We start from the raw sequence: 26,065 nt of genomic DNA, 5'->3' as shown, positions 1-26,065 counted from the left end.
TAGCTTGTTTACGTTCTCAGATGTCAAGGCTGCTCTCTTCTTTTGCACTATGTTACCTGCAAGTGAGAAAAGTCTCTCACAAGGGACATAAGTGGCAAGGGTGGCTAGATGCTTGCGAGCCAGTGCAGACAGCTGTAGATGGGCCCCTGCATGAGTTGACCACCACTGTAGTGGGCACTCTTCCATGCTGATGCTGGGCTCTGCTTTATAGAGGCTCAGAAGCCTGTCAGCAAGGCTGGTCCACACCTCTTCTCTCCTCTTGGTAGATACTTTAAGTCCTTGAAACGTGGGTCAAGTGCTGAAGCCATCTTGAGCCATACATTATTGATGTTGGCTTGCCGTTCGGATAAGTCCTTCTTAAAGGCAGTCTTGAACCTCTCCATGTAGGCTCGGTCCTCATCCGAGACCTCCATGGTGTGGTACAGGTGGCAGAGAGCAGGTAACACCACAGAGCATGAGACATAAGTCTCACGCACAAGGAGTTCAGTCACATATCTGCAGTAGATTAAAATCGATGACCGATCGATTCATTGGTGACGTCATCACGTGTGTTTTACGTGCCGTTAAGCTTCAACGTTATCGGTCTTCGATACTAGAGACATTTAAAAAATATATGTCATGTATTATTGCTACAAAACATTATATCGCAGTCTTAGTATCGCCAACTCGTTTCTAATATGCAAAAAGAAAACTAAAATGCGTCTGACGTATTTTCGACCTTTCCAATCCAGACGAGATCTCTCTCTCCCGTCTGTGTGCGAGGGGGGGGGGCAGTTTACACACACTCGGCTGCTAAATGCATGCAACACACGGCGTGGATGGCAGACAGAAGCGCTCCAAGGTGTGGTTAAATGTTACCCGTCTTGAGGTGGACAATGCTCGTTGCCAGTAGTGTTTAGCATGTAAGGGCGGTAACACGAGCAATTTGTCTAAACATTTAGCAAAAGTGCTCCACATTCAGACGGAGGAATGCACCGGGTTCGACTGTCTTTCTAGCAGCTCTGTAGCCCCATCCACGAGTAACGTTTCCACGTCAGGTGTTATGTATGCTAGCAGCAACACACGGAGTTAACTACATTATACAAACATGGGTTAATGATTAGAGGTAACTGAGTTATTTATTTTGTTAAAGTTTCAGCTATTCTGTTTTCAGTTCTGTCATCAGATTATTTAATGTGTTTCTTTTGATGTGAAATATTATTTATTTTATTTAAATAAAAAGCAATGTTAATTGTTCACAATATATGTATTCATCTTTATTGTCTTCATTGTTAGTTTCCACATGCCTAAACAACCTCAAGCTAAATCTAAAAGTTGATGGCTAAATTCGAGCGTTGTACGAGAAATTGTGCAAGGCATAATAGTCCGAATAGTCGCTTAATCGTTTCATTAATCGATAATCAAATTAGTCGTTTGATGCAGCCCTAATCTGCAGTGGATGATAAGAGAGGCATATAGTATGTCATTATTAGAGTGATATCAATACATCAGTACATTTAATTCAGGAAAATAAATTTAATGTAGGTTATATTGCGGATAAAAAAAGATTAAACCTAAATGGGTCGCCCTATATACTATGGCGAATGTTAATATACCTGGGCGGCCCTAGGTACAGTCTAGGTGTGGGAAACCCTGATACTGATAATTAACTTAAAATAACACTGCCGCTGAGGAACTTACGCAGGGCAATGATCCAAGTCCAGACAAGAACCTCAGTTTGTGCATTTATTTCCATGATCCAATATCATTAACATGGAACAATCATCAGGTGTCCTATAGTTTGCCTACTAGTGCTCTGTCCATCAGTGCTCATTAGCACTGCTAATTAACAGTGAAAACTGCAATGTCCGCAGCAGGCCTCTGCCAAAGACAAACTGTTGGGCGCAAGCATCAGCAAAGTGCCTGGTCACCGTCTTCAGCATGGTTAACCTGTTAAGCCCCAAGCCTGTTTTTCAGGTCTCAGGCTCGAAAATGACTATATATTCACTTCTAAAAGGGGTGAATTAATAATCTTTTTTCTCAAAGCAATGATAAACCTGTGAGTTGGATGTAGAAAAGTCGGAATCAATAGTTTTTTTATTTTAAAGTAAATTCAGATTGAACATAGTAAAAAAAAAGTAAATGATAGTGTCTGTCCAAAAAGAAAACATTACTTGTAGTGAAAACCACCCTTGAATGATGGGATAGTAGACCAAAAGCTTTAGGAATCCAAACTATAACATATAAGTACTCTGTATCAAGATTGATGCAAAACAAGTGACATTTGACATTTTTTAGAGAGGTTTAGCAACAAAAAAAAACTTTGGGTGGGATTGCCATATCTCTGGCCACCCTCTGTCGATTTTGATGATTGACACCTCTTTTGAACCGTTAGAGCCAATAGAATCGAGGGGGATTCCTAAATCCATCTAAACATTTCCATTGAGGAGTGAGTGATGCGCACGCAGTTTACCCAAAACCAGAAGCTGGGTTGTAGCTCTAATAGCAGCTAATATGAAATGTCTGTTTTTGACAAAAATGGAAGGATGGATGATCAATAATCATTTCAAAGTGACACAGAGACATTGGATGTGTAAAAAGGGTTCATATCGACAGTTAGCTGAGTTTCTTCCCGTTAGATGGGTATGACACATTCATAGTTTGTTAAATGTTAAGAAGCCCACAGATGCTGTTTCTTGCAGATGTTGCGTTTTTGCCCTACTATATATTTATATATATATATATATATCTATATATTTATATATATAGTTTGGCTCTCCGTAGTGTCAAACTTGTTTTGCATAATTTACACCAAGTTCTGTCCCAGTAGTTTCGCTGTGTTGTGGCTTGTTTTTCCAATTGTGTCATACAATTATAGCAGTCACTTTTTTGTCATTGGGATTACCTTTGACCCTGAGACTCTCTTCTCCTCGGACAGTTTTACTGTTGCCTTGAAAAGGGGGGCACGCAATTGCAGGCATGCGTCCGCTGTGTCATAGTCCTCAGAGGACAGAGGTCTCACATCTGTTTTCAGCGTCGCAAGAGCTGCCCCCACTGACTGCCTCTCTTTGAAAAGGCGTTGTAGCATTATGTAGGTGCTGTTCCAGTGGGTGTCCACCTCCTGAATAAGCTTCACCACTACATTTAGTGAATGAGCAAAGCAAAGTGCATGTCTTCGATTTAAACTTCTGACAGAGGCAACCATATTTGCTCCTGCATCTGTCACGATTGAGGTCACTTTGCCTTCAGTGCCCCATTCCTCCATGAGAGACCTCATTGCCGCAGTGATGTTAACAGCTGTATGAGCTTCGGGGAAAGGCAGCACACCCAAAGGCGTGTGGCTAGTTTCGCAGAGTCATCCACATAATGGCAGGTCACTGCTAGATATGCGTCCATATTAATGGAGGTCCACATATCAGCAGTCAGGCTCACAGCCAGGCTCAATACCCTCTGTATGACAGCCTTGGCCTTCGTCTTCTCCCAATATCACTGGACCACCATGTCCTTTAGAGCCCGTCTGGATGGAAGAGTGTATGTGGGATCAAGCAAGGCCACTAACTCCTTGAAGCCACAGTCATCCACAATGGAAAAGGGCTCTTGGTTGTGAAGAACGGCACCTCTTCCGCAGGGCAGTCTTTATCCTCTCCCCCAGGTAGGCCTGGAGACATGTTGTTTCTTTTGGTCTCCAATCGGGAAGCCAGATGCCCTTCACCTCGCCATCAATGGCTATGACCTCCGCCTTCAGGTTCAGGTCCTTGGTGTCTGAGACGGAACATTTACATTAGTACATGCATCAGATGTCATTCCTTTGCCAATTTACAGGTGCACATTTGTGTTTGTTGGTTACCTTTTTATTTATTGCACTTAAAAATCATTCTGAAAACCACAGTTAATAATAATACAAATAATGACAAAAACAATATTTTTTTAAATATTCCACTGAAAAGTGCCGAGAGAAAAAAACGGGTTGAACATGCCTGTCTCTGGCTGGGTCGCTGGGGGTCCTTGGGGGATCAGGGTGTGGAACAAATCGAGGCGGGCAGAGAGACTGTCCCCGAGGTCCCTGAATCTCTGACCCAGGGTTGCCTCTCTCCCTGCCAGATACACCTGCAGCTCTTCCTGAACCTGGCTCCACCTCTCCCGAACCTCACTATCTGCTGGGTCATCTGTTCTTGCAGGTCTCTGGCTGATGCTGGATATAAGGGACCTCATCTGCCCCACCTCGTACTGGTCAGTACTTGGAAATCAGAGAGTTCCCTATGGGTCGTCATATTGATCGTGGAGATGTCTGTAAAAAATAGAGATAAATATGTTAAATTATAGTAGTTAAATAAGAAGGTCAGAGTGGTTCGTTTTAGTAGTTGGGTTAAGGATTAGGTACAAAAGTGATGTAACTGATGTTTCAGTTCTAGAAAAGAGAGTTAGAGTGGTTTAGTTATTATAAATTAAATAAAAGGTTTAAATGATCGACTACTTAAAAAATTAATATTAGATTTTACATTCAATAGAAGACTGTTTTGTTTTGTTCTGTCCATAACAAAATGGAATTAAGGTTGGATATTTTATGTGTTTTTTTTTATCTTGGGCTATTGTTGTACATTTGTGTAGGCTTTATTGCTGGTCTTTAATAGTAGTTGTGGTTCCGGCCTTTAGTATTTGTCAAAGAGAAGGGTAGTGAACCTCAGTAGTTCTGGTTTTAATCTTCTGTGAATCGACAGCCAGGACTCAGCATTTTTTCGTCATTGGTTCCTCCAAATTCTCTTTATTTATATATATATATATGCTGTAAAAATTATCGCGTTAACGGCGGTAATTAATTTTTTGAATTAATTGCGTTAAAATATTTAACGCATGTGCAAAATGGCCTGCCCCATACATCCCACCAGTGGCAGCGCCAGGGTATGGCTGGGGTAGGCTACACCCATACCAAGAAATGGCTTAGCCCCACCATGAAAAATGATGTTAAAGTAAGCAAAATAAAGTCTGCCAACTCGCGCGGAGTAAATTGCACAGTAAGATTGATTTCAGTAGCCACTTGTCTGGAAATACCGAAGACCAGAAACGGTTTTGAAAACTTTTGTCAATAGAACATCTTTGATAATGTCTTCTGGCCAATCAGAATCAAGATAACGGCGTGGTGTTGTTGCAGGAAGTCCCGACGGAGAATACTTTTGCTGTAGTACAGGGGTGCACATAACTGGTACGCAGGTTATGTGCGTAATCTGAAATGCGTACCAGCACTTGTGTCACAAAGCGCATTTGCGTACCGACGTACTTGTGAAGCTTTTCCAGAAGGCGGTTAGATCACCGGACGACAGAGTCTCCGTGTGCACAGAAAGGGCTGCTGTTAACGTCGGTCTGTACAACGGAATTGTGCCAAAACTACGCCAACCGGCTGCGGAGGGAGACTCCCCCCCTTCACTGGAGAACTGCGCTTAAACAGCTGATCACAAAGTTCACACTCTGTGGTCACGAAGTACTCCACTAGCCCCCCCCCCCCCTGTCGACTTTCCTGAAGTACTCCCCCGTTGATGGAAATCAACACGTAATGAATTAAGACCCCACGGTTTGATGATTGATAGGTGTGTGGGCTGTCTTTCATTTTGACACGCAGAAAAATGTTATAATAAACATAGATACTGTATGTTCAATGGATATATCCGCCTTCTTTCATTTATCTTTCCATTCCCACAACAATATACATAAAGAAATGGCATATTCGGACATAGTTCGAATGGTGATTAATCATGATTAATACATTTTTAAACTGTGATTAATCTGATTAAAAATTGTAATCGTTTGACAGCCCTAATATATATATATATTTTTTTTTTTTAGAGGGAGAGTGAATAGAAAAATTGGAGTTAGTCAGAGGTAAGGAGGTTACGCTGTGAATACGATCTGATCAATATCAAAATCGTCCAAACGCCACCAGACTTCATATGATGGCTCCTATTCCGGCCCTCAACAGCTCTACGCAAATTATGGGATGTCATCATATGCCGTTGCCATGGCGACAGATCCCTCGCCATGAAACATGGTGTTGTCCTAATTCAATGGAAAAACGTCCAAACGGCACCAGATTTCAGATGATGGCTCCTATTCCGGCCCTCAACAGCTCTACGCCAATTATTGAATGTCATCATATGCCGTTTCCATGGCAACGCGTCCCTCGCCATAAAACACAATGTTGTCTTAAGTCAATGGAAAATGGTCCAAGTTGCACCAGACTTCAGATGATGGCTACTAGTCCGGCCCTCAACAGCACTATGTCAATTATGGGGTGTCATCATATGCCGTTGCCATGGCGACAGATCCCTCGCCATGAAACACAGTGTTGTCATAAGTCAATGGAAAATGGTCCAAACTGCACCAGACTTCAGATGATGGCTAATGGTCCGGCCCTCAACAGCTCTACGCAAATTATGGGATGTCATCATATGCCGTTTCCATGGCAACGCGTCCCTCGTCATAAAACACAATGTTGTCTTAAGTCAATGGAAAATAGTCCAAACTGCACCAGACTTCAGATGACAGTTAATGGCCCAGCCCTCAACACCTCAATATGACAATAGTGAGCTTTCCTCAAAGGTTGTTGCCATGGCAACGCATCCCTCGCCGTTAAGCACAATATTGCTATAACTCCTGTGTAAATGTTCAAAAAGTGTTCAAATGTCACATGTGTGCTAACGGTACAGCCCTCAAGACACATATGTGTCAGTTTTGAAATGTATTCAAGTGTCGTTGCTATGGTAACAAAATGCTCGCCATGAAACACGGTTTTCTCATATCTCAAAGGAAAACAATCCCAATGGCCACATACTTCATATTATGGTAAATACTACCACTACAATTTCCCAAAATGTATTTCCTTATAACTCCATAACTATTTTATTTGTGCAGTATGGATTAGCTGCTAAATATGCCCTCATGTTTGCCAATAAAACATTTTTTAATTACAAATGCTGTTGTAGTGCAGGAAATACAAACCTTATTTTTGTATTAACAACATACTGTATTGAACACAATACAAATGAACTTCACTCTCCCCAATGTGCCCTCCCAACTATACCAGCACAAAGTTTCATACTTTTAAGAGCAGACCCAAGACCCACCTTTTTAATATATCTTATAACTGAGTTGCATGTTATTCCTATTTTATACTTATTTTATTGATATTTCTGTTGACAGTTTTGAGAGTTTTTGGAAGCTTGTGTCAGTTGTATGAGATACTAATTAGTAATACTTTGATAATTATCATTATTATAGTAAATAATATGATCTTTAATGTACATGCCAAAGAAACCAGCAGGACACCGCAGGGAATCGAACCCCATCCCAGTAAACTGGGAGTACCGATTACCAGTGCCTTTTGCTTTTCTAGGCTACATTGAAGGCAAAGCAAAACCTGCATTAGCAACAGCATATGAGTGACATCATTTAATATTGATGCATGATTTTACAAAATGTGTTTCCCTATGTGTGGATAAATGTTATTAGTACAGTGTGGAATATGTGCTAAATATGCCCTAATGTTTGCCAATAACTTTGTTATTAAAAATGCTGTTGTAATGCAGGAAAAATAAACCTTATTTTTTTATTAAGAACATATTGAACACCATAATTAAGAACATATTAATAATAAAAAATAAATAAATACAGATAAATAGAGATACAGCTGCTAAAAATGAACTACCAGGTCCAACATACTAAAGACTAATTAAAAATGAATTATAGAATAAATATATAAATAATTCTTAATTATGAGACTGTTGCAATTTCAGGGAGAGCGACAGATCTTTGCCAAGCTGGTAAAATGTGGTTTTGATTACTTGGCAGATTATAGGATCGAGGGAAATGGTGGGGCTAAACATTATGCCAAGGTACAGGGAGGTTTTTATAGAACACAAGGTCGAGGATGTGTCTTTTGGCATGGGTCGGGAAGGTGAAGTGTTGGGTGACAGTAAAATTGTCTATTACAGTGGAGAATTTGAATGACAGCTCGCAGGTGGGTGACTCAATAGTCATGTTAAGCTCGAAAAGTAGGGAGGATGAAGCTAGTTTGAGGAGTTAAGTGAGAGGAAGGAGGGATGTGGTTTAAGGGGCCGGTAGATGAGGATAACTTTGAATGAGGAAGGGGCTTTGAAGACGATTAATTTGAGGGATGATACCTAAAAACATACCAAATTAAACCAGGGGGGGATGATACCTAAAAACATACCAAATTAAACCAGGGGGGGATGATACCTAAAACATACCAAATTAAACCAGGGGGGACGTTTGATTGAAAAAAGCGCATAATTTGGCACGATGAAACACAAGGTGAAGAAAAAACACAGAATTTATACCTACATTTGCTAGACGTCTGAAGTTACTCTACCTCAGCAGTTGTGCAAAAGAACACAGAATCCCCTCATGATCACTGAAATAGGTGGGCAACACAATAGATTCTACATCGTACTGTGTTGTTTTCACATATACATGGTCAATTAATGTGCCCTTTTCGGTTGTGTGACTTGCTGTACATACCCTTTGCCTGTTGCAAATGGTTGATGTTTTTAAAATGTCATCATTGAAATCACCCATCACAGCAATTGTGTCACCTAATAGATCTAACAAATCAAGTAATTTGCCTAAATGTTCTTTAAACAAAGACATGGGATATGATGGTGGTCTATAAATTACCGCAATTAATATGTTGTGAGACAAACAGTTGTACACTATACATTCTAAATTTACATCTGGCACTTGAAGAATACTAAATGCAATACTGTTTGCACTATATATGCCAACACCACCATGTTGTTGGTCTTGCAGAGCAACCAATGCTGGGTTCTCGCTGCTGTAAGATGCACTTCGAGAACAACTAGCAAATGTATAACCACTGATGTTAATGTCGTCAAATGATGAGACAGCAGGCAGCCATGTCTCTGTAACAGCAATACAGTTAGGCTGCAAATGCTGTGTGCAAACGGTCAAATCTTCGACATGACGTGTCAAACTTTGCACATTTGTCAAAAACACAGTAAAATTGTCTGTGTGCAATTTGGGGTGGATCCTATCTTCACGTAGAAACTGAGGCATGCACTGAATTGCTTGCGTAACATTTGTTTTACAATAGATGGCATTAGGATTAAAATCTTGAATGATTAAGCCTGATCAATTTGTAACACGACTTAATGCAACATATGCCTGTCCAGCAGCAAATATATTTTTAAGTGACACCACAGCTCTATCAACAGTTATCCCTTGCACCTTATGTACTGTACAAGCCCAAGCCAGTTTAAGGGGAAATTGGCGACGCAACCCACCTTTAACGGTGACTCTATCCTCTTCTGGAAAAATTGGTGTACAGTTCACTAATTGACTTGATGCATTTGCAGAGTCTTTCCTGCGCTGTGCCCCAATTCTGTCATCGTCAAAATGGACGTACACAGTTTGTGGAAATCTTTCACCTTGTGAAATAACTGTGTCTCACCGTGCCGCATACCCCGTTTACAAGACCATCCGTCACATCTATATTTTGTCAACATTACACGAGCATTTTCCCCAAGAACCAAACGTTCCGCTAAACATGTTTGATAGATGTTGGTGTGATGTCCATGTTTCAACTCAAGTTTTCCAGTTTTTCTGTTATGGCCAGTATCCTGAGCTTCTATTTCTACATGTTCCGGGCATGTTTTCAACAGTTGCACAAGATTATGATCATTAACCTGAGTGTTTGTGGGGGAAATGTGTAATGCTGAACTTTCTTCCCCTGTTTCACAGCTCTTCAACAAATCAATGTCACTAGCTGACGATGCGGTTTCTTTTGAGCGTGTTCTCAACCTATTTAGCAGTTCCGCAAAAACAATATCTTTCTGCCTGACTATTGTTTTAAGCTCTACAATGCTAAATAGGTTGTGCCACAGGTTAAATCCTACTTTCTCTACATACAAGGCATTTCCTTTCACTGGTGGCAGCTGGAAAAAATCTCCAACAACTACCACACTAACTTTACCAAATGGGGAATAATCAATACATTGTTTAATTTGACGCAATCTGCCGTGAATATATGCCATGAGTTTGTGATCGACCATGGATATTTCATCGACAATTAAAATTTGCACATTTCTATATTTGGCACGCAGACTATTTATTTTTTCCTCGCCTAAAGGTGTGTAGGGTAATTTGGAATTAACGCCAATGCTAAACGTGTTATGGATAGTTGCTGCGTCTAAATTGTATGCAGCAATTCCAGTTGGGGCAGTCAACAACACACACACAGAATCAGGGTGGTCACAAAGTGATGAGAGCAACCTGGTTGTCTCATACTGCAGAGCAACCTGGTTGTCTCATACTGCAGAGCCTTAATCAAATGGCTCTTTCCTGTCCCAGCACCGCCTGTTATAAATACGTGAAACGGGTCCGGATTTTTATCCGAGATTTTGTCTAAACACCATTGTCGTATTTGATAGAAAATAGACATTTGGGTTTCGTTTAGAGACCGAACTAATTTCAGCCCTTTGCTTTTGCTCAAAATATTCTTTGTCTTTTCCAAATGGCCAATTTGCCGATTACTAACGGCAAGATCAGGAATAGCGTATATTTGCTCCCCGTCTACGGTTTCAATTTTTTCCCGCTCTTCTTGGCATTGAAGATTTTCCAATTCCTGTTCGGGGCACAGGTCACACCAAGCGTCTTCAAAATCTACATTACCGTCTAAAGACTCTTGGATTCTTTGTAATTCATCCGAATCAAGTTCAAACAAAGCTCTATTCGCGTCGACCACTGATTTCACCAGCTGTCTAGATCCATCAGCAAATATAACTCGACCGCTCATGTAAAACTCTTCACACGTTTCCCAATTGTGTGGCTTTAACTGCTCATCGATACGATATGGCAGAAACAATTGAAAATTGCTGTAGAAAAATAATTCCGGAGACTTTGTTTTTGAAAATGTTGCATAACGCACAACTGCTGGTTTTGTTCGCGTTCTTTTAATAATAAACCCAAACTGATTTTGGAGTTCGATGGCATTTTTGGAACTTTCACTCTGTGACATAACCCTGTATTCGGATGCAAATGTTGCCAAACACATATTATTAAAAACTGCGTCATTTGGCCGATTTTTGTAACGCTCAACAAAACCTAATGTTGTCCACATGTTGTCTGTGGTTAGACTATTTGAATCTGCCATCTGTTTTAACACTTGTAATGGCCTACTTATTTTAACTGTATTTTTCCCTGTTGGCACAAATTGGACCAGGCATGAGCATGTCTTCAGGGGCATGTTTGTCAATCTGTAGACTGCCTCTTGGGCACACACATCTCGGTTGTGTAAATACACACTCCCTAACTTTTTAAATGCATCCTTGGCATCTAGATTACCCTGCTGTGATGCTTCTTTATGTGCATTACACAATAATAATCCCATTTACTTTTCTGCCTTGGAGATGTAGGAAATTATATAGACAACACATGCATAGGCATTGACCACATACTGAATGTCCATATTGGCATTCCAGCATTTTAACAGTGGTTTGTTGTATTGATTAATCCAGACTTCGCCAATTTGTCTTCTCAATACAACGTGTGTATTTCTACCTGCCAATTTGTAAGCAGCCTCGAAGATCGCTTGATTAATCCCCACACTTTCAAATAATTGTTCCAGGCTTTCAAATATTACATTTTCAGCTGAAAGAGCCTTTTTGACAGAGTTCAGAATTTTAACTGCAAACTCCTTCTTCTCGGCCATAGACTCTACTTTTACGCACTCGCATGGTGTTAAGTTACATATACATTCTGCTAAGCATTCATCTTCACTGCTGCGACATATAAATGTACTAGCAGTAGCTGGCCTGGGGAAATTAAATCGACAAACAGTGTTTTGTTTTTTTTACACGTTTTAGAGTGTCTTTTGGAATGCTGTTGCACAGATGTCACAATGTTCTTTAACGGCTCATCTTGTGATGGTAATTCACATGTCACATATGTGTCGATGAATTGAATCACCTCTTCATCTGTATTCTTATCAATTTTGGGTGCATTCTCAATCCAAAACAAGCAATGCACATGAGGGGAGCCACGCTGCTGAAATTCCACGCGATATAAATAGTCTACAATCTTGCCAATCGGGTGTGAAGGGGACCTAAGAACTTCGTTCAAAAAACAATTCCATCTATAGTCAAACATCCTCGCCGCTGTCACGGGATTACGACGCAAGAGTTCACATCTGTCTGCCCAATCTAAATCTTCAGCGGTCTATCTTCCTGTTTTAAAATAGCGTTGAGTAGATTTGCCCACCTAAGATCAGCCGAAGAGAATGAACAAAACCAGGTAGGCACACCAAGTTGACGCACACAAGCTAGGAGGTCATTCTGTGCGCGCTGCCAAAATGCTGGAGTACCTCTAATAGGTGAGAGAAAACGAAAGCCATCATCAAATTGCAACAGTTTTCTTATGGTTTCCTGATTCAACAAATTATCTTCTATCGGTTTGGATGGAAAGCCTGCTTTGCCTTTTCGCAATGCAATAGACACACTGGACAATACCTGTTGCACCTCAGACAAATACTGAGCATAACAAATGTATTCTATATTTTGTGCAAACCTAACATCAGCATTTAAAACACGCGTATTCAAATAGCGTGCTAATGTTATCTTGCGGGGCCTCGAATCATGGTAGGTGTTAATGCCCAGTGGGAACAATACAGGAAAGCATTTTGCTTCGTTGGAAATGTCTGCTAACAGCCTCACAGGACTATTACCCTCTGCTGGAGCGACATGTAATGTACTATCAAAATACTGATCCAACACTTCCTGTCCAATATCAACAGGCATCAGACATGTGTCCTGAAACATGCAATGCTGTTGCTTGTCATGTAAAAGCTCATCATCAGCATTAGCATCAGACGTTTCGTTAGTTGGCAAATCCATCAAGGTCCAATTGTCTACAAAGTCATCATCCTGTTCCCTCCAAAACTCATAAAGCAGAGCGTCATCAAGTTCCTCAACCTCGGGAACCCGTACAGGAATGCATGAACTTTCTTTTGCAGGACTATTACCTTCTGCTGGGGCCATGTTCAGTTCTCTATCTGAAAACTGATCCGCAATTTCCGGATCAGTGTCCACAGCCATCAAATCCATGTCCTGAAACAAACATGGCTGTTCCTCAGCAGCCTCTGATGATGTTTCCTTGGTGTGGGTTTGTTTATTCTCTTCTTCTTCCCTACGAAACTCGTTATACCAACTTTTATTAAATTCAATATCCCTATAGTGCTTATCCCTTCTTTTTAAATATTTCAATGAACGCTTTATGCGCATTGGGTCTGCAAATTGATATTCATAATGACCTTTGAAGGTCGATTTACGCTTTAACTTTATTCGTAAGATGGAACCTTCCATCCTTGAGTGGGGGAGCAAATTGGTAGTTTGGGCAATATTGGCTGGAACACACGTCACCAGTCCGTGTACTCCATTTTGCCCACCTTTGGGCAATGCCACCATCTTCATAAATGGTATATTTTTGGCAATTAAATGCTGCTCTATGCTGTTCAAACAAGCCAATTCTGGGGAATGGGGTCTACAAGCCAGGTGATATCACACCTCTCTTAAGTTTTGTATCACAGTTGCTGCAGATCCAAAGCTGCCCTCCCCCAATTTCAATCCAAACACAGGGTACTTTACAGTCATCAGTACATGTGTGTAAAAATCTTTCTCCGATGCATTTATTAGCTAGTTTTTGATCCTTATATTTCTCTTTTTTACACTGCAAGGCCTGCGATTCAAATAACAGCTTCTCGCAGCAGCTACATACAAAAACTGGTCCATTCTTAACTTTGGCCAAAAACTGCTGCATTACAATATCAAATACCTCTCTATTTGTTTGCATTTGTTGCCTCTTCAATTTGTTGCTAGCTGCTACTTGCTTCTTATAATCTGGATTACCATGATACATTTTTGAACTCATGGATTTTACCTTCTTTCTATGCAATGTATTTTGCCTATATTTACGTTTGTTAAATGCTATAACTTTTTCTTTGTGTAAAACCTTTAGTGAATATATTCTTTTACTTGAATCATTTATCATCTGATTATTTAATGGGTCTTCATGGTATCTAACCTGAGTATGTCCAATTGCTCTGTGTTTGTAATCATCATCATCACAATACCTTTTTCTACGACCAACTCTTACTCTCTCTTGATAATCTGCATCACTATACTTTTTCATGGACGCATCCTTAATCCTTTCCTGGTACCCTGTGTTATTTTTATAATGCAGTTTAATTTGTGACCTGTATCTCTTTTTTAAATATGTTGAATGACAGTGCCTACGACTGCAGCTGTTTGCAACACTCTCTGCATTCTCTTTAACCCCACCCTTCCCAGTACAGATATCAATACTGCTACGCATATACCGTGTCTCTAGCAAAACACCCACTTTACACAATTTAAAGCACGTTTGTTCATCATAAGGTATGATACAAACCACTGGCTCAAAATGATTTTTATCACAATGTTTCAAGTATATTTTTTCTTTTGAAAGCATTGCACAATTACAAGTGTATTTGAGCTATTTTTCCCCCCTGCAGATACAAATGTCCACTCCAAGAGCATTTGCTGTCCCTTGGATTTCTACATCTGTGGCACAATGTCCTACATACTTCATCTGAGACTTCTCAATGTAGTCTGAAATTGAAGCAGATCCCCCAACTAATTTAGTTTGTTCTGCGTGATTCATCATATGCTTTACAACAGTCGTTCTAATCTTTCGATGGCTCTTCTGAGAACCACTGAGAACATGAGCTACCGCTCCGAAGAAACTATTAGCGTCCTCTTTTATTTTTTCGGTCTTACAGACCACACCTAGGGACCCAGTTACTGTAGGTCCCTGTACATCCTGCTTTTTAAAGTCTATATTAAACTTGGTGCAAAGTGTTTTTGCCACTTCATTGCACAAAGGATTAAATTCAAGAGTGATTTTACTTACATCACTCTTTTCCACACAATCTGTGCCCCCAGCAGACGATGTACCATGCGTTTGTTCCGTAACCCTCCTTTTGTCTCTAGTTGTCCGTCTGACATTATACAGTCTTGGACAAGAAGTGTCCACTTTGCAATACCCATAACAACTCTGTAAATTAGGTTGTTTTACACACACAACAGTCTCATAATGGTTACCATTGCGGTTTTCCAAATAAACCCCCTGATTAGACGACTGCCCGTTCTCGCAACTATATATTTTTTTAGCCAGCGTGGATCACAATATGTGAATATATTAACTCCCAACCAATCTGCTGCTGCTTGAATTTCTAATTCTGTTGCCCAACTGCCAACCTCACGTATTTTGGATGTGCTGAGGTATTCTGACATGGAGGAGGTCAAAATACGCTCATAAGGCACAGCATTGCTCTGCATTTGATGAACCACTGCACGCCTAATTATTGTGTGATGCCTTTGTGTACCACACACAGCTTGACTCACTGCTCTAAAGAAACAGTTTCCGTCCCCCTCTATTTTTTCATTGATACATGGAGCCCCTAACAAACCAATTTGTGTAGACACAACATCTACTTTCTCTGACTGCACATGTAACTGGTCACAAAGAGCTTGTGCAAGTTGATTGCTAAGAGGATTAAACTGCAGTCGTCCACTTCTTACTTCTTTGACAAAAGCAACGTCTGAATCAACTGCGGTAACATCACTCTTTTTTAATTTTTTGCAAGCAGAAGATCCCTTACGAATCTTACGCTTTGCACCCATCTGAATGTTGGTGCAGCCAAGTGTGGACTGAATAGCTGAACTACAACCCAAATCAGTCTCTGTCGTTTTGGGAGTCACTCTTGGACCCAAAGACAGATTACTGCTTTCAATTGGGCCTATGTGAGTGACTCGGACACCAGCGATCTCAAACTGTTTTTGACACTTCTTGAGGAACGCTGCAAATGTCCATATGTATTCAAACACGTGTTCAAGGCCTCTGAAATACAAAATAACACTACGCCCCTCGCCATCGCGCATCCCAGACGTACTGCGTGCATGGGAGTCGACCACTGCGTAGTGTCCACCTTGACCAATGATGGCACATGTACCGCCATTCATTGTCAGAAAGCATGTGTCATAGTTAGTACACATCCTTTCCAGTCCGCATTTTAGAGTGGTGTGCACCCCCTCATCAATGAGATCCCCCTCAACCACATCCACATCTCCAGACACAAAGTCACTGTATTGAAACAGAAATGTTTGTCCGTCAATAATGGCCTCCTTGGGCAGATCTGGAACCGAAAGTAGTTTGTACCCGCCACTGATACCTTGTTGGTCACGCAGGGAGGTGTACAGATCGTCACCAAGAACAACAACTTTATCCAGGTTGTCGGTCTGCCATGTGAACACGCTGTCAACTAGGGCTGGGCGATTTGGCCTAAAAATAAAATCGCGATTTTTTTTTTCTAACTAATGGACAATTTTCGATTTAAACCTCGATTTTTTTCTGTTTTTTTCTAAACGCGAACGAGCCGGCTCTTTTAAGTGATCGACGGGAGCCGGCTCTCGCCCGCGAACGAGCTGTTTTTTTTTTTTTTGCGGAGGGATCTAGATCGGCATGAAGGCACATTATGCAATGTGCACATCATCAAAAAAACAAAAAAAACAAATGGTCCGTAGATACACGGACCAATCCAGGATACAAGCCACATAGTTGCACCTGCAAGGAGAATACAGAACAACTCGTTAAAAAATAAACTACCGAGTGTTTGAAAGCGTACAACAGTTTTATGATACTGCTCCATCTAAAACACGAGGGGATCTGACTTTATTACATTTGAGTTGAGTGTTTCGTCAACTTAATGTGTTGCTTAAAATAATACGTCTGCATACAGTATATGTGACAATGTAACTAAGTGTTGCACGGCCAGATACGGCTCTAGAAGCTGACTCAGATAAGGAAATATTGTGATATCGATGTGAGATCGATGATCTGATTGATGATGTGATGTCAGTGTGATATGAATGATAAGTGTGACACGTCGGCGTCTTCTCTGCATACGGCAGTTTAAACTGCATTTCCTTTTTCCTGTAATATGACTTGATAGATTTAAACTCTGCACACTGAGCTCTGATCGGTCAGCAGGCGGTGCTTTCACTGAGTTGATCTCTTTTCTATAGACGCCGGAGGAGGGCAGCGTAAGATGAAAAAAAAAGTTATTTAGCCTTCCCAAACCTGAGCCTCACGCGCCGCCTATGTTAGGCCTACTGTATACATACAAAGGCCATTCAAGCTAGAGTTCTTCTGGAAATGTTCACATCAGGCACCTTCAAGTTAAACAATACTAAACAATTAACACAGTAGGCCTAAATTATGTGGATTAAACCACATTTATTTCGTTAAAAATAAACGAAATATGATTTTGTTTGAAAGATGAAATGTCATCAGGAACCTTCAAGTTAAACAATCAGGTGCACACTTTAATGTGCCGCCACCTCCGGACTCGGCTTGAAGAATGCACAAATGTGTTTAATCGTTTGTCAGATATGTACTAAGTAGCCTAAATACATTTGTTCCTGCTCAAGATTAGATTCAACTTTATTGTTATTGCACATATTGCAGGTAGGCCTACTGAGACAACGAAATGCAGTTTAGCTTCTAACCAGGGGTGCAACAAGCAGCGAAAAGTAATGTGCACAATACTACAGTAAACAATTAACACAGTAAATTATGTGGATTAAACCACATTTATTTCGTTAAAAAGAAACAAAATATGATTTTGTATGAATGATTAAATGTAGGGTGAATTGCCCTAATGTGGGCCTTTTTTGCATTTCAGACTTCGGGAATATATTGCTATATGAAGCCGATACAATAAATCAAAATCCAGTACCATTCCGAAATCCCCAGTAATATTAGACACTAATAATACAGTAAACTATTAACACTGTACATATTATTGTTTGCCCGTGGGATTAGGATGATCGGTAGTGAGACCTGTGCTGCATTTTCCTCCGGTCGGATGTGATATAAAAACAAAGCGATTATTTTTGTTGTTGTAAACTCACGTGGATTAAACTACATGTATTAGTGCATTCATTTAAACTCGAGAACATATGATACATTAAACGATCGTGAGGATGATGATTGAAAATCGTTTGTTTGAGCCTGGATGCATTTCCTGATCTAAAAACATAGCGATGGTTTTGTACTTACGCCAACGAGAATTAAACATTATTTTGTTAAATAAAAACATGGGGATGTTTAGTAAGTGATTACATGTCTCTTATTTAGCACAGAATATGATCCTATCCGTGACATATGGATCTTAACAAATATCCGCTATATCAGATACCTGGAGATCAGCTGTTTATTTCACATGAGTTCCAGTGTGGCAGCTTTTTAATCACGGCTCCCCCTGGTGGATCCATGATCCATTGCAGCTGGTTTCATTATAATTAAATGTATTTATCAAGGGGGCGTTTCAAGTCCTGCGGGGGGGTTTTCCTTTTCAGCAGGGGCCCACCCCGTGCCGATCACGGACCCGCACTGGTAGGCGTCTGAAATGGAGCGCTCCATCTGTATAGGTGTTGCTATCTGTTTTGTGTAGCGTGGTTCTACAAGCAAGTCAATGCATTCATTGGGTGGCATCAGAGATTTATAAATTGTAAATGCAATGAAAACAATTGGCCACAGCAAATCATTTATATTAAACTTTATTTACTCTTGAATACTTCAGTACAAAGGATGTATTGAATAATTGAAGTGATATGTGTACACAGAGCTGCAGATCGGGTAGTCACAGGCAATGTGGCTGAGTTTTGTGCGCGTTCTGGAAAGTGAGAGAGTAAGCTACTACGGAGTCCCTTAAAGCAAAACAAATCTGCGGAGTTTAGAAATGTTTTTAAATCGCGATTTTTCGGTTCAGCCATTTCACAAACCGTAGGAAAGTAAAAATGCAAATTAATCGTTAAAACCGAAAAAATCGCCCAGCCCTACTGTCAACTGTGTGTTTTGCTATGCCTACCAAACTTACAGCCATGCACTGAAGTCCTGCATATTTAAACCGTTGGTCACCCTGACTGAATGTTCCCCTGATACACCCCATATCCCCAGCCCTGTCTGAAATGACTCTAGCCGTCTCCAAATTAAGTTCAGCTGCTTTCACAGAAAGGCTTGTAATGCTAAACTTCTGTGCATTCAATGAATTATTGAGATTCCTGATGTAAAGCATCAGGTCATTAGGGCATGTGTTGAACACGGCTACAGATGTGCCAAAACTGGATGCTAACCCAGACGCACCACGTGTGCCACAATCAACGACTACAATACAGTCATTGTGTTTAATAATGGCACTGGCTGCGGAATTTAGGTTAAACAGACACATGCCATCCCTGGATAAGTGTTCAAGCAGCTTCTCCGACAATACCTTATCCCCTTCAGACAAATTAAATTCGCCGTACACTGGCAGACCCATATTGACGTTCCACTTACGTCCAAACACACTGGTCTGCTCAACCAACCTGCACAAGTTCTTTGGCTTTACATTCATTTTATGGGCTTCCCCTAATACAAACGAGTTAAGCTTTGACCCTGCAACACGTATGGCATCGATATCTGTACTGCTCCACGTACACACAGGCGCAATCAAATGTTTGATCGCAGCCGCTATAGAACATGCAACAGATATTCTATCATCAGAAACTGATGCATACCTCACAACAGTCCCTGCGACAACAGCCAACTGCACTTTTTCTGAACACATGCAAGCATAACCCTTACCTGTTCTCCATCTGTTGTCATCATCAACATCCACTATCATGCTGGGTGATGGCTCGTTGCTGGGTGATGGCAATGGCTCCACCCCTGGCAATGGCTCCAGCCCTGGGAATGGCTCCACCTGGAAGAAGATTAATATATAAAAAAACTGCTAAAAAGACTGTGTCTTAAATTGTTTCACAAACGTTTAACTAAATAATAGAAAGCTATACAATTATGAATACGAAATTATTATTATTATTATATATTAAGTTTTGTTTTTCTACTTACTCACACACATATTGAATGGAACTCAAAAGAGAGGTTTCTTGTCATTCATTGTGTACACTTGAAACAACGTTGACTGCATGCAGGCTAACAACTGAAACTATTTTAACAATGAGCAAAAGTAACAATGTCAATAAATTAGCATGATTCATTAAAATGTCACTCTGAAAGCACATCCTTCACACAAAGAGCACAGACCTGCTGCTCCACAGCAACTGTCCCTCTACTGGTAGGTGGCCGTAAAATCACCTCCACAACCATGGGAGCTGCCTCCCCCTAAAAAAACAAAACAATTAAGTAAACTTCACAATAAATAACACCACCAATATTTGTGTAACTTCTTAGTTTTAAACAAGTCCTATATTGCCTTTAAAAAAGAAGAAAACAACAACAACCTGTCGCATTGCCAGGGTCCTCGTGGAGGCAGGAGCCCTCTGCTTCAGCTCCATCTTTGCTTTCTAATGTAAGGAAAACAAAATGATTAATCCTCCACTAATAACTTCTTATGGACAGTATAAGTTCTCCTCACTGTAATACATTTCAAGTTTGTCAGGAAGGATACATTTTATAATAGGGCATCAACCAACATACAAAGCAACAAACAAATTACCTTTTGCCGTTTTGGAACCGGTGGTGTGCACTCATCAGGGCCAGGAAGATGGGATGGACTAATTTTGTCCATCTCAACCAACATTGCACTGCTGAACCACACAGGTGTCAGTGGAAGATAACTCTCCTCCAATTCCTGTGAAATAAAAATGAATAAACACTGTTTTAGAAAAAGGGGAAAAAATGCACATATAAACTGCAATAGACATACCCCAATGATTTGAAATCATAATACAAAGTTGACCTACCTCCTGCTGAACAGTCCCTGCTTGTTCAAGTGCATCAATGGACTGCTCAGGTTCATCGTGTTGGCTCCTCTGTAAAGATAAATAGCATAGCTTGTGTTAATCAAATGGGTACTCTTCCACCATTATCAAGGCAAACTGCTCAGGGAATATCACTCTTATTGAAAGATGTCAACCACACAATTACCTTCCTGCCCTGGCCGATAACAGTCCACTTGGAAGGATCCAGTTGCGGTGATTTGGCAACCTCTCCTTTGACAATCACCCTTGGAGTGACTCTCCTCGCAGGCGGTGATCTTCTGTGGACAACAGGAGATGGCGTCGGCTCGGCTGGAACAAGTTGCATATATGCTGCGTTCCAGATCGAACCGACCAGGATTGGCATTCCCGCACTGTCACTCAAGTGCACCTGCAAAAACCAGCAAATAAAAATACATTTACAAATAGCACATAACATTCAATATGTTTTTTCAAGAACGGAACTTGGAATTTCAACTCCAAAGAAGTATACAGAGAAAACTTTTCCATTTGCCATGTCACTCACGCCATCTCTGCTTCACAGGTCAAGTTCTTTCAAAGGGAAGTACTCTGCAATTTGTGTGTACTTCACGCCTAAAAAAAACAACAAGATCAATTACTAACATATCCACACAGATATTATATTTTGCTCTTTTAAAAACATAAATAATGAAAAATGATAAAAATGATTTACGGTACTTGAACCTAAATATTTGTTAAACATACCCATACGTGCCGCAACACGACGAAATTCCTGACGCATCATGTCTTGGTAGTCAGGGTCAACGGTAAGGCGCGGGGGGAAGTCCAAGGCAAAAACCTAATCAAAGTTACAGTTGTCAACTACAAAGGTACGCTATTTTTCACAATTTGTTGATAAAAATGTACATTTTTCAGAAATACATAAACATACAACCACATGGATAAGAATACAAAGTGTAATATTATAAGAACTATAATAAATACAATAAAAAACAAGCTTAGGTTAGGCCAGCGACTGCAGGCAGTCGCAAGGAGCTTTGCAAAATCCTCTCCTGCTTCAGTGATGGTCCTGCTGGATGTCAGGTTGTTGCTGGGAGCCATCACACAGACTGCATCTGGTGTCCTAGGCAGCACAGCATTGGCTGCCTCGGTTCGCAGCTGGGTTGCGCATGCCCCCGGTGTGGACATGGCACCAAAGGAAAACCTTCCCTCTGGCATCTTCACAATTCCATCGACGATGGAACGGAGATGTGAAGCTCCAACAAGGAGGACAAACTGTAACAACAGAAGACATTATTTCAAATGAAAATCACTAATGATTACCCAGACTTTGTTAACAAAATCTGAAAACAATTCATACTTCCTTGTCTGGAGACTCGGCTGGTACGACCAATTTGTGTTGTCGTCCGGTCAGGGACGAAATTGGCCATTTCCGCACTCTATGGCGGTCACCTGTACCGCCAGTGGCTATTTAAAAACAGAGAAAATGACACCGACATTAAACTTAATGAACCTTTACAATTCTTAAATTATGTCAGCAATAATAACACACCTTCCTACAATAACACCTGTAAACGGGCACGTGCAGAGGATTTTAGAAGGGAAACGGCTCAAATGCATAAAGGGTCACACCGGTGATTGAATTAAAAAATGTATATATTTAAAACATATCCATGTTTCAAACACTGCTTCATGACAGTTATCTAAAAATGAATGCAAAGAAATGAAGTGTATATCAGTAAATTCTCCTCATCATAACTAGCTCGCTTGCCCACAGAGGGGTGTATCTGTGCACGTGCCTGCCTGTAAAAAATGCACATGCAAACACATTTTACAATGATACAACAACAATGGACACCCTAAACATATACAACATTGAATGACAAAATCCTCCACTACTTACGTGCGAATCTGGCATTGCCAGGCCGCTGATGTCCCACACGGCTCCCAGCCGCGCGTAGCTTTGCAGCCTGGGAACGGCGGGACGATTTACCACGTGGCATCTGAAAGTATGTAGGCATTGTTATAATTAATAAAGACATTAGCGGACCCCTTAAATAGTACAAATAATTACACAATTACTTCTTTCAACTGCAACAAAAGCGTACAAGTCCATTAATAGTTGATGCATCCTGTTCAACAAAAATGTACTTACTGTAACTGGTCACGAGATAAAGCTGGGTGGTGAATGAGTAGGTGGTGAAGATAGTGGTGGTGAAGAAGGTAGATGAGTAAGGTAGATGGGTAGCTGGTCAAGCCGGTAGGTTGTTTAACTAGAACAGAGAACAAACTAATCAGCATCTAATCAGCATCACAGACATGTAAATATAATTACTTAACACAATGTACAATACAATTGCATAGCTTAGCATACAATACAGTTATAAACAAAACAATTAGCAATTGTATTAGAAGCTGCTAATCACTTAGATTTACACTAATAAAGAGCCTATCTGTTTTCATTATACGTTATGCTACTGACAGTGTCTTGGACCACAACTCACCGGTAGAGAACTGCTCAAAGCTGTCAATCTGTGGGGAAAACACAGCATTAAACCCTGCAAAGAAAAGACTGGAAAGTTCCACATATTGTCATGGTATATGTTACTACAAACACTGTCTTTGACCAACACTCACCAGTAATGAACTGCTCAATAGTCGTCACTCTGTGAAATTAAAATTAAACCTTGCAAACACAATGCTTGTTTAAATAGCGAAGTGTGGACCTAGCTAACACACACATTCCCATATTAATGCACACATGGTCCACATAGTATTTGATTAAACATTTGGTCCACGTTAAAAAAAAAACGGAGATACTTAGAGCTATAAGTATGTCTGTGTGTGTCTTAACTGTCATCCATGTTGTCATCATCTAAACAATGATAGCAAATACTAACTATATGAATAAATATAGTATACCTTGAAATATATTTAATTGTTGATGAATTGTGAATGACTTAAAAAAAATAAAATACAATATTTACATTTGAATGTCAACTGCTTGCTGGGTTAGCAATGTTATGCATTAATGAATATGACATTTAAAAAAATGAGCGACCAATCAGAGCTCTCCTTCAGTTACTTTTTTTTGTTTTGCTTTCCAATAGAAATAGTTAATATTTACAGTAAAAAAACGATGTGGTTGCTATGTGTGTCTCTTTTGGCACGTTTCCACTGCAGGCCTCGCTCGGTTTGGTTAGGCCTTATTAGGCCCAGCTCACTTTAATGCTGCGCTTCCATTACAGTTTAGGAACTGGGGTAGTTACTATAGTAACGCAGTGTAGGCGGAGCCGTGACGTCATCTTCAATGAGAGCCCCAGAAAAACAACACAGCCGTTATCTCTTAGCACTCAGAGCTCACAGCTCCTCATATCTGTTCAGAAACTAGACAAAAGTTAAACAAGTACAAACCACAGACTGCCTGTGTCATGGCGAATACAGTCGCTGGTTTATTTATGTCTGTATAGGCCGTTGTTGCGAGTGTGGAAGGTCGGAGCATATATAACGTTAGCTTAGCTAAGCTACATTTAGAAAACACGCATTTTAAAAGTTTTTTTTTTTAAAATGTTAACCAGCTTCACAATGAATTTATAAGGAGAACAGTTACTCACCTCAGACAAGATGCAAGAGAGACCAAGCAATAGTTGACTTACAACATATATGAAGTTCATAAACATGAGCGACCAATCAGAGTTCTCCTTCTGTAAAATATTTGTTTTCTCCCCTCCAATCAGAATAGTTAATATTTACATTCAAATGTCAACTGCTTGCCATGCAGACATGTTAAAGACACATCAAAGGGCCTTTCCCAGAACTGAGCGACCAATCAGAGCTCTCCTATTTGGTATAGCAACTGGTTGCTATGCTCCGGTTACTTATCTTGTGTATCTTATCTTATCAAGCATGCTTGCTGCAAATGTAATAATATTCAGATTGCTCTGAAGATGGGCAGTGATATTCTATTTTGTTTCATATTCACACAGTCGCTGATCTTTTGCCGGACCTGTTTTCCTGCATACAGCAGTTTAAACTGTATTTATGTTATCCTGTAATATGATTGATAGCTTTAAACTGCACACTGAGCTCTGATTGGTCAGCAGGCGGTGTGTCTCTTTGTCATCCATCTTAAATTATCACCTCTCCTTTTCATGTCAGCCATTTTAAGTACAAAAAAGGCGGCAATCACTGTAGCGACATTTCAAATTTCCCAGAACTGAGCGGCCAATCAGAGCTCTCCTATCTGGCATAGCAACTGGTTGCCATGCCTCATTTCGCTCTTTCTGCTCTTTCCAGCGCTGTTTTGGCAGGGGGCTGATTCTGTGAGCTGCAGCTGACCACGCCCCCCTGCAGGAGAGGGAGCTGCTGTGCTGCAGCGGGGAGAAAAAGAGATCTCCGTCCTCCGTGTTTTATTCTTATAGAAGTAAGAAGAGAAGTAATGGGGCAGAAACCATAGACTGTATATATAAATGGACGTAGTGTCCGTGACGTCACCCATAGGATTCTGCAGAGTTGCCGAGAAGCCCTTAGTAGGCGGAGTCGGCCACTAACGGCTCGACTGTGACGTCAGAGTCTAATCCCGCCTGCTCCAAATAAGGGCAAAGAGGCGGAGCCGAGGCGGGACCTGCTGCCTCCGAACTGGAAGTAAACAGAGCTAGCTCAGGCTAACCCCCAAAACACACCAGGAGCGTCTGCGTCGTGTTACGGCCGCGCCGCGGCGGTCGTAAGGATCGCGGCCACTCTAGTCAATGGGTGCTATTACACCACACGCGCCGTGTTACGGTGTCAGTACCAGATATGTTCGGGCTACCATATATTTTCGGGTGTATTTCCGTCGCATCCGTCATCCGTCATATCCGTCATATACTCACTTCCCTCTGCTCCCAGCGCTCTGCTGCCACACACCGGCCGTCTGCGGAACTGCAGCCGGAGGAACTCGGGACGGCTTGTTATGTGTGGGGTGCTATGGTGGGGTCCCATGTACTTGTGCACATAAATAATGTTTCTAATTATTTACAATTAAAAAAAATATATATTCTGCGTTACTTTAGCCAACACTTTTATAAGGCCACTAGATTAGATAATTACGAAATGTGTAGATAGAATACATATATTTCAGGTTGTTATTTTGTCATTATGTTTAATGTTTCATTTACCTTTTAGTATTTTTATATAGTATCTGAACTTTGGAAAGGAGTTGGGAGACACACGACACATCACAT

The 26,065-nt window shown here is 40.7% G+C and overlaps 1 protein-coding gene and 1 pseudogene across 1 annotated transcript in view; both read right to left on the bottom strand.

Annotated features, from left to right (window-relative positions):
- Positions 1–8,355: 8,355 nt before the first annotated feature.
- On the bottom strand, positions 8,356–19,765 carry LOC117550453 (annotated as a pseudogene).
- Positions 19,766–20,148: 383 nt separating this feature from the next.
- The window catches only part of LOC117550452, a 30,261-nt gene continuing 24,344 nt past the window's right edge, over positions 20,149–26,065 (bottom strand). The window contains exons 2-13 of the mRNA XM_034222890.1: positions 23,348–23,375; positions 22,999–23,116; positions 22,747–22,846; positions 22,643–22,646; positions 22,204–22,310; positions 21,828–22,118; positions 21,556–21,681; positions 21,031–21,252; positions 20,847–20,915; positions 20,600–20,734; positions 20,385–20,447; positions 20,149–20,265 (exon numbers count right to left, since the gene is read on the bottom strand). Of these exons, the coding sequence (XP_034078781.1) occupies positions 20,149–20,265; positions 20,385–20,447; positions 20,600–20,734; positions 20,847–20,915; positions 21,031–21,252; positions 21,556–21,681; positions 21,828–22,118; positions 22,204–22,310; positions 22,643–22,646; positions 22,747–22,846; positions 22,999–23,116; positions 23,348–23,375 (1,380 nt within the window). The remainder of the gene's footprint in view (positions 20,266–20,384; positions 20,448–20,599; positions 20,735–20,846; positions 20,916–21,030; positions 21,253–21,555; positions 21,682–21,827; positions 22,119–22,203; positions 22,311–22,642; positions 22,647–22,746; positions 22,847–22,998; positions 23,117–23,347; positions 23,376–26,065) is intronic.

The sequence above is a fragment of the Gymnodraco acuticeps genome, unplaced genomic scaffold, assembly GCF_902827175.1.
Source record: "Gymnodraco acuticeps unplaced genomic scaffold, fGymAcu1.1, whole genome shotgun sequence".
Taxonomy (NCBI): Eukaryota; Metazoa; Chordata; class Actinopteri; order Perciformes; family Bathydraconidae; genus Gymnodraco; species Gymnodraco acuticeps.
The sequence above is the reverse complement of the archived record's forward strand: the minus strand, read 5'-3'. Positions and strand labels throughout refer to the sequence as shown.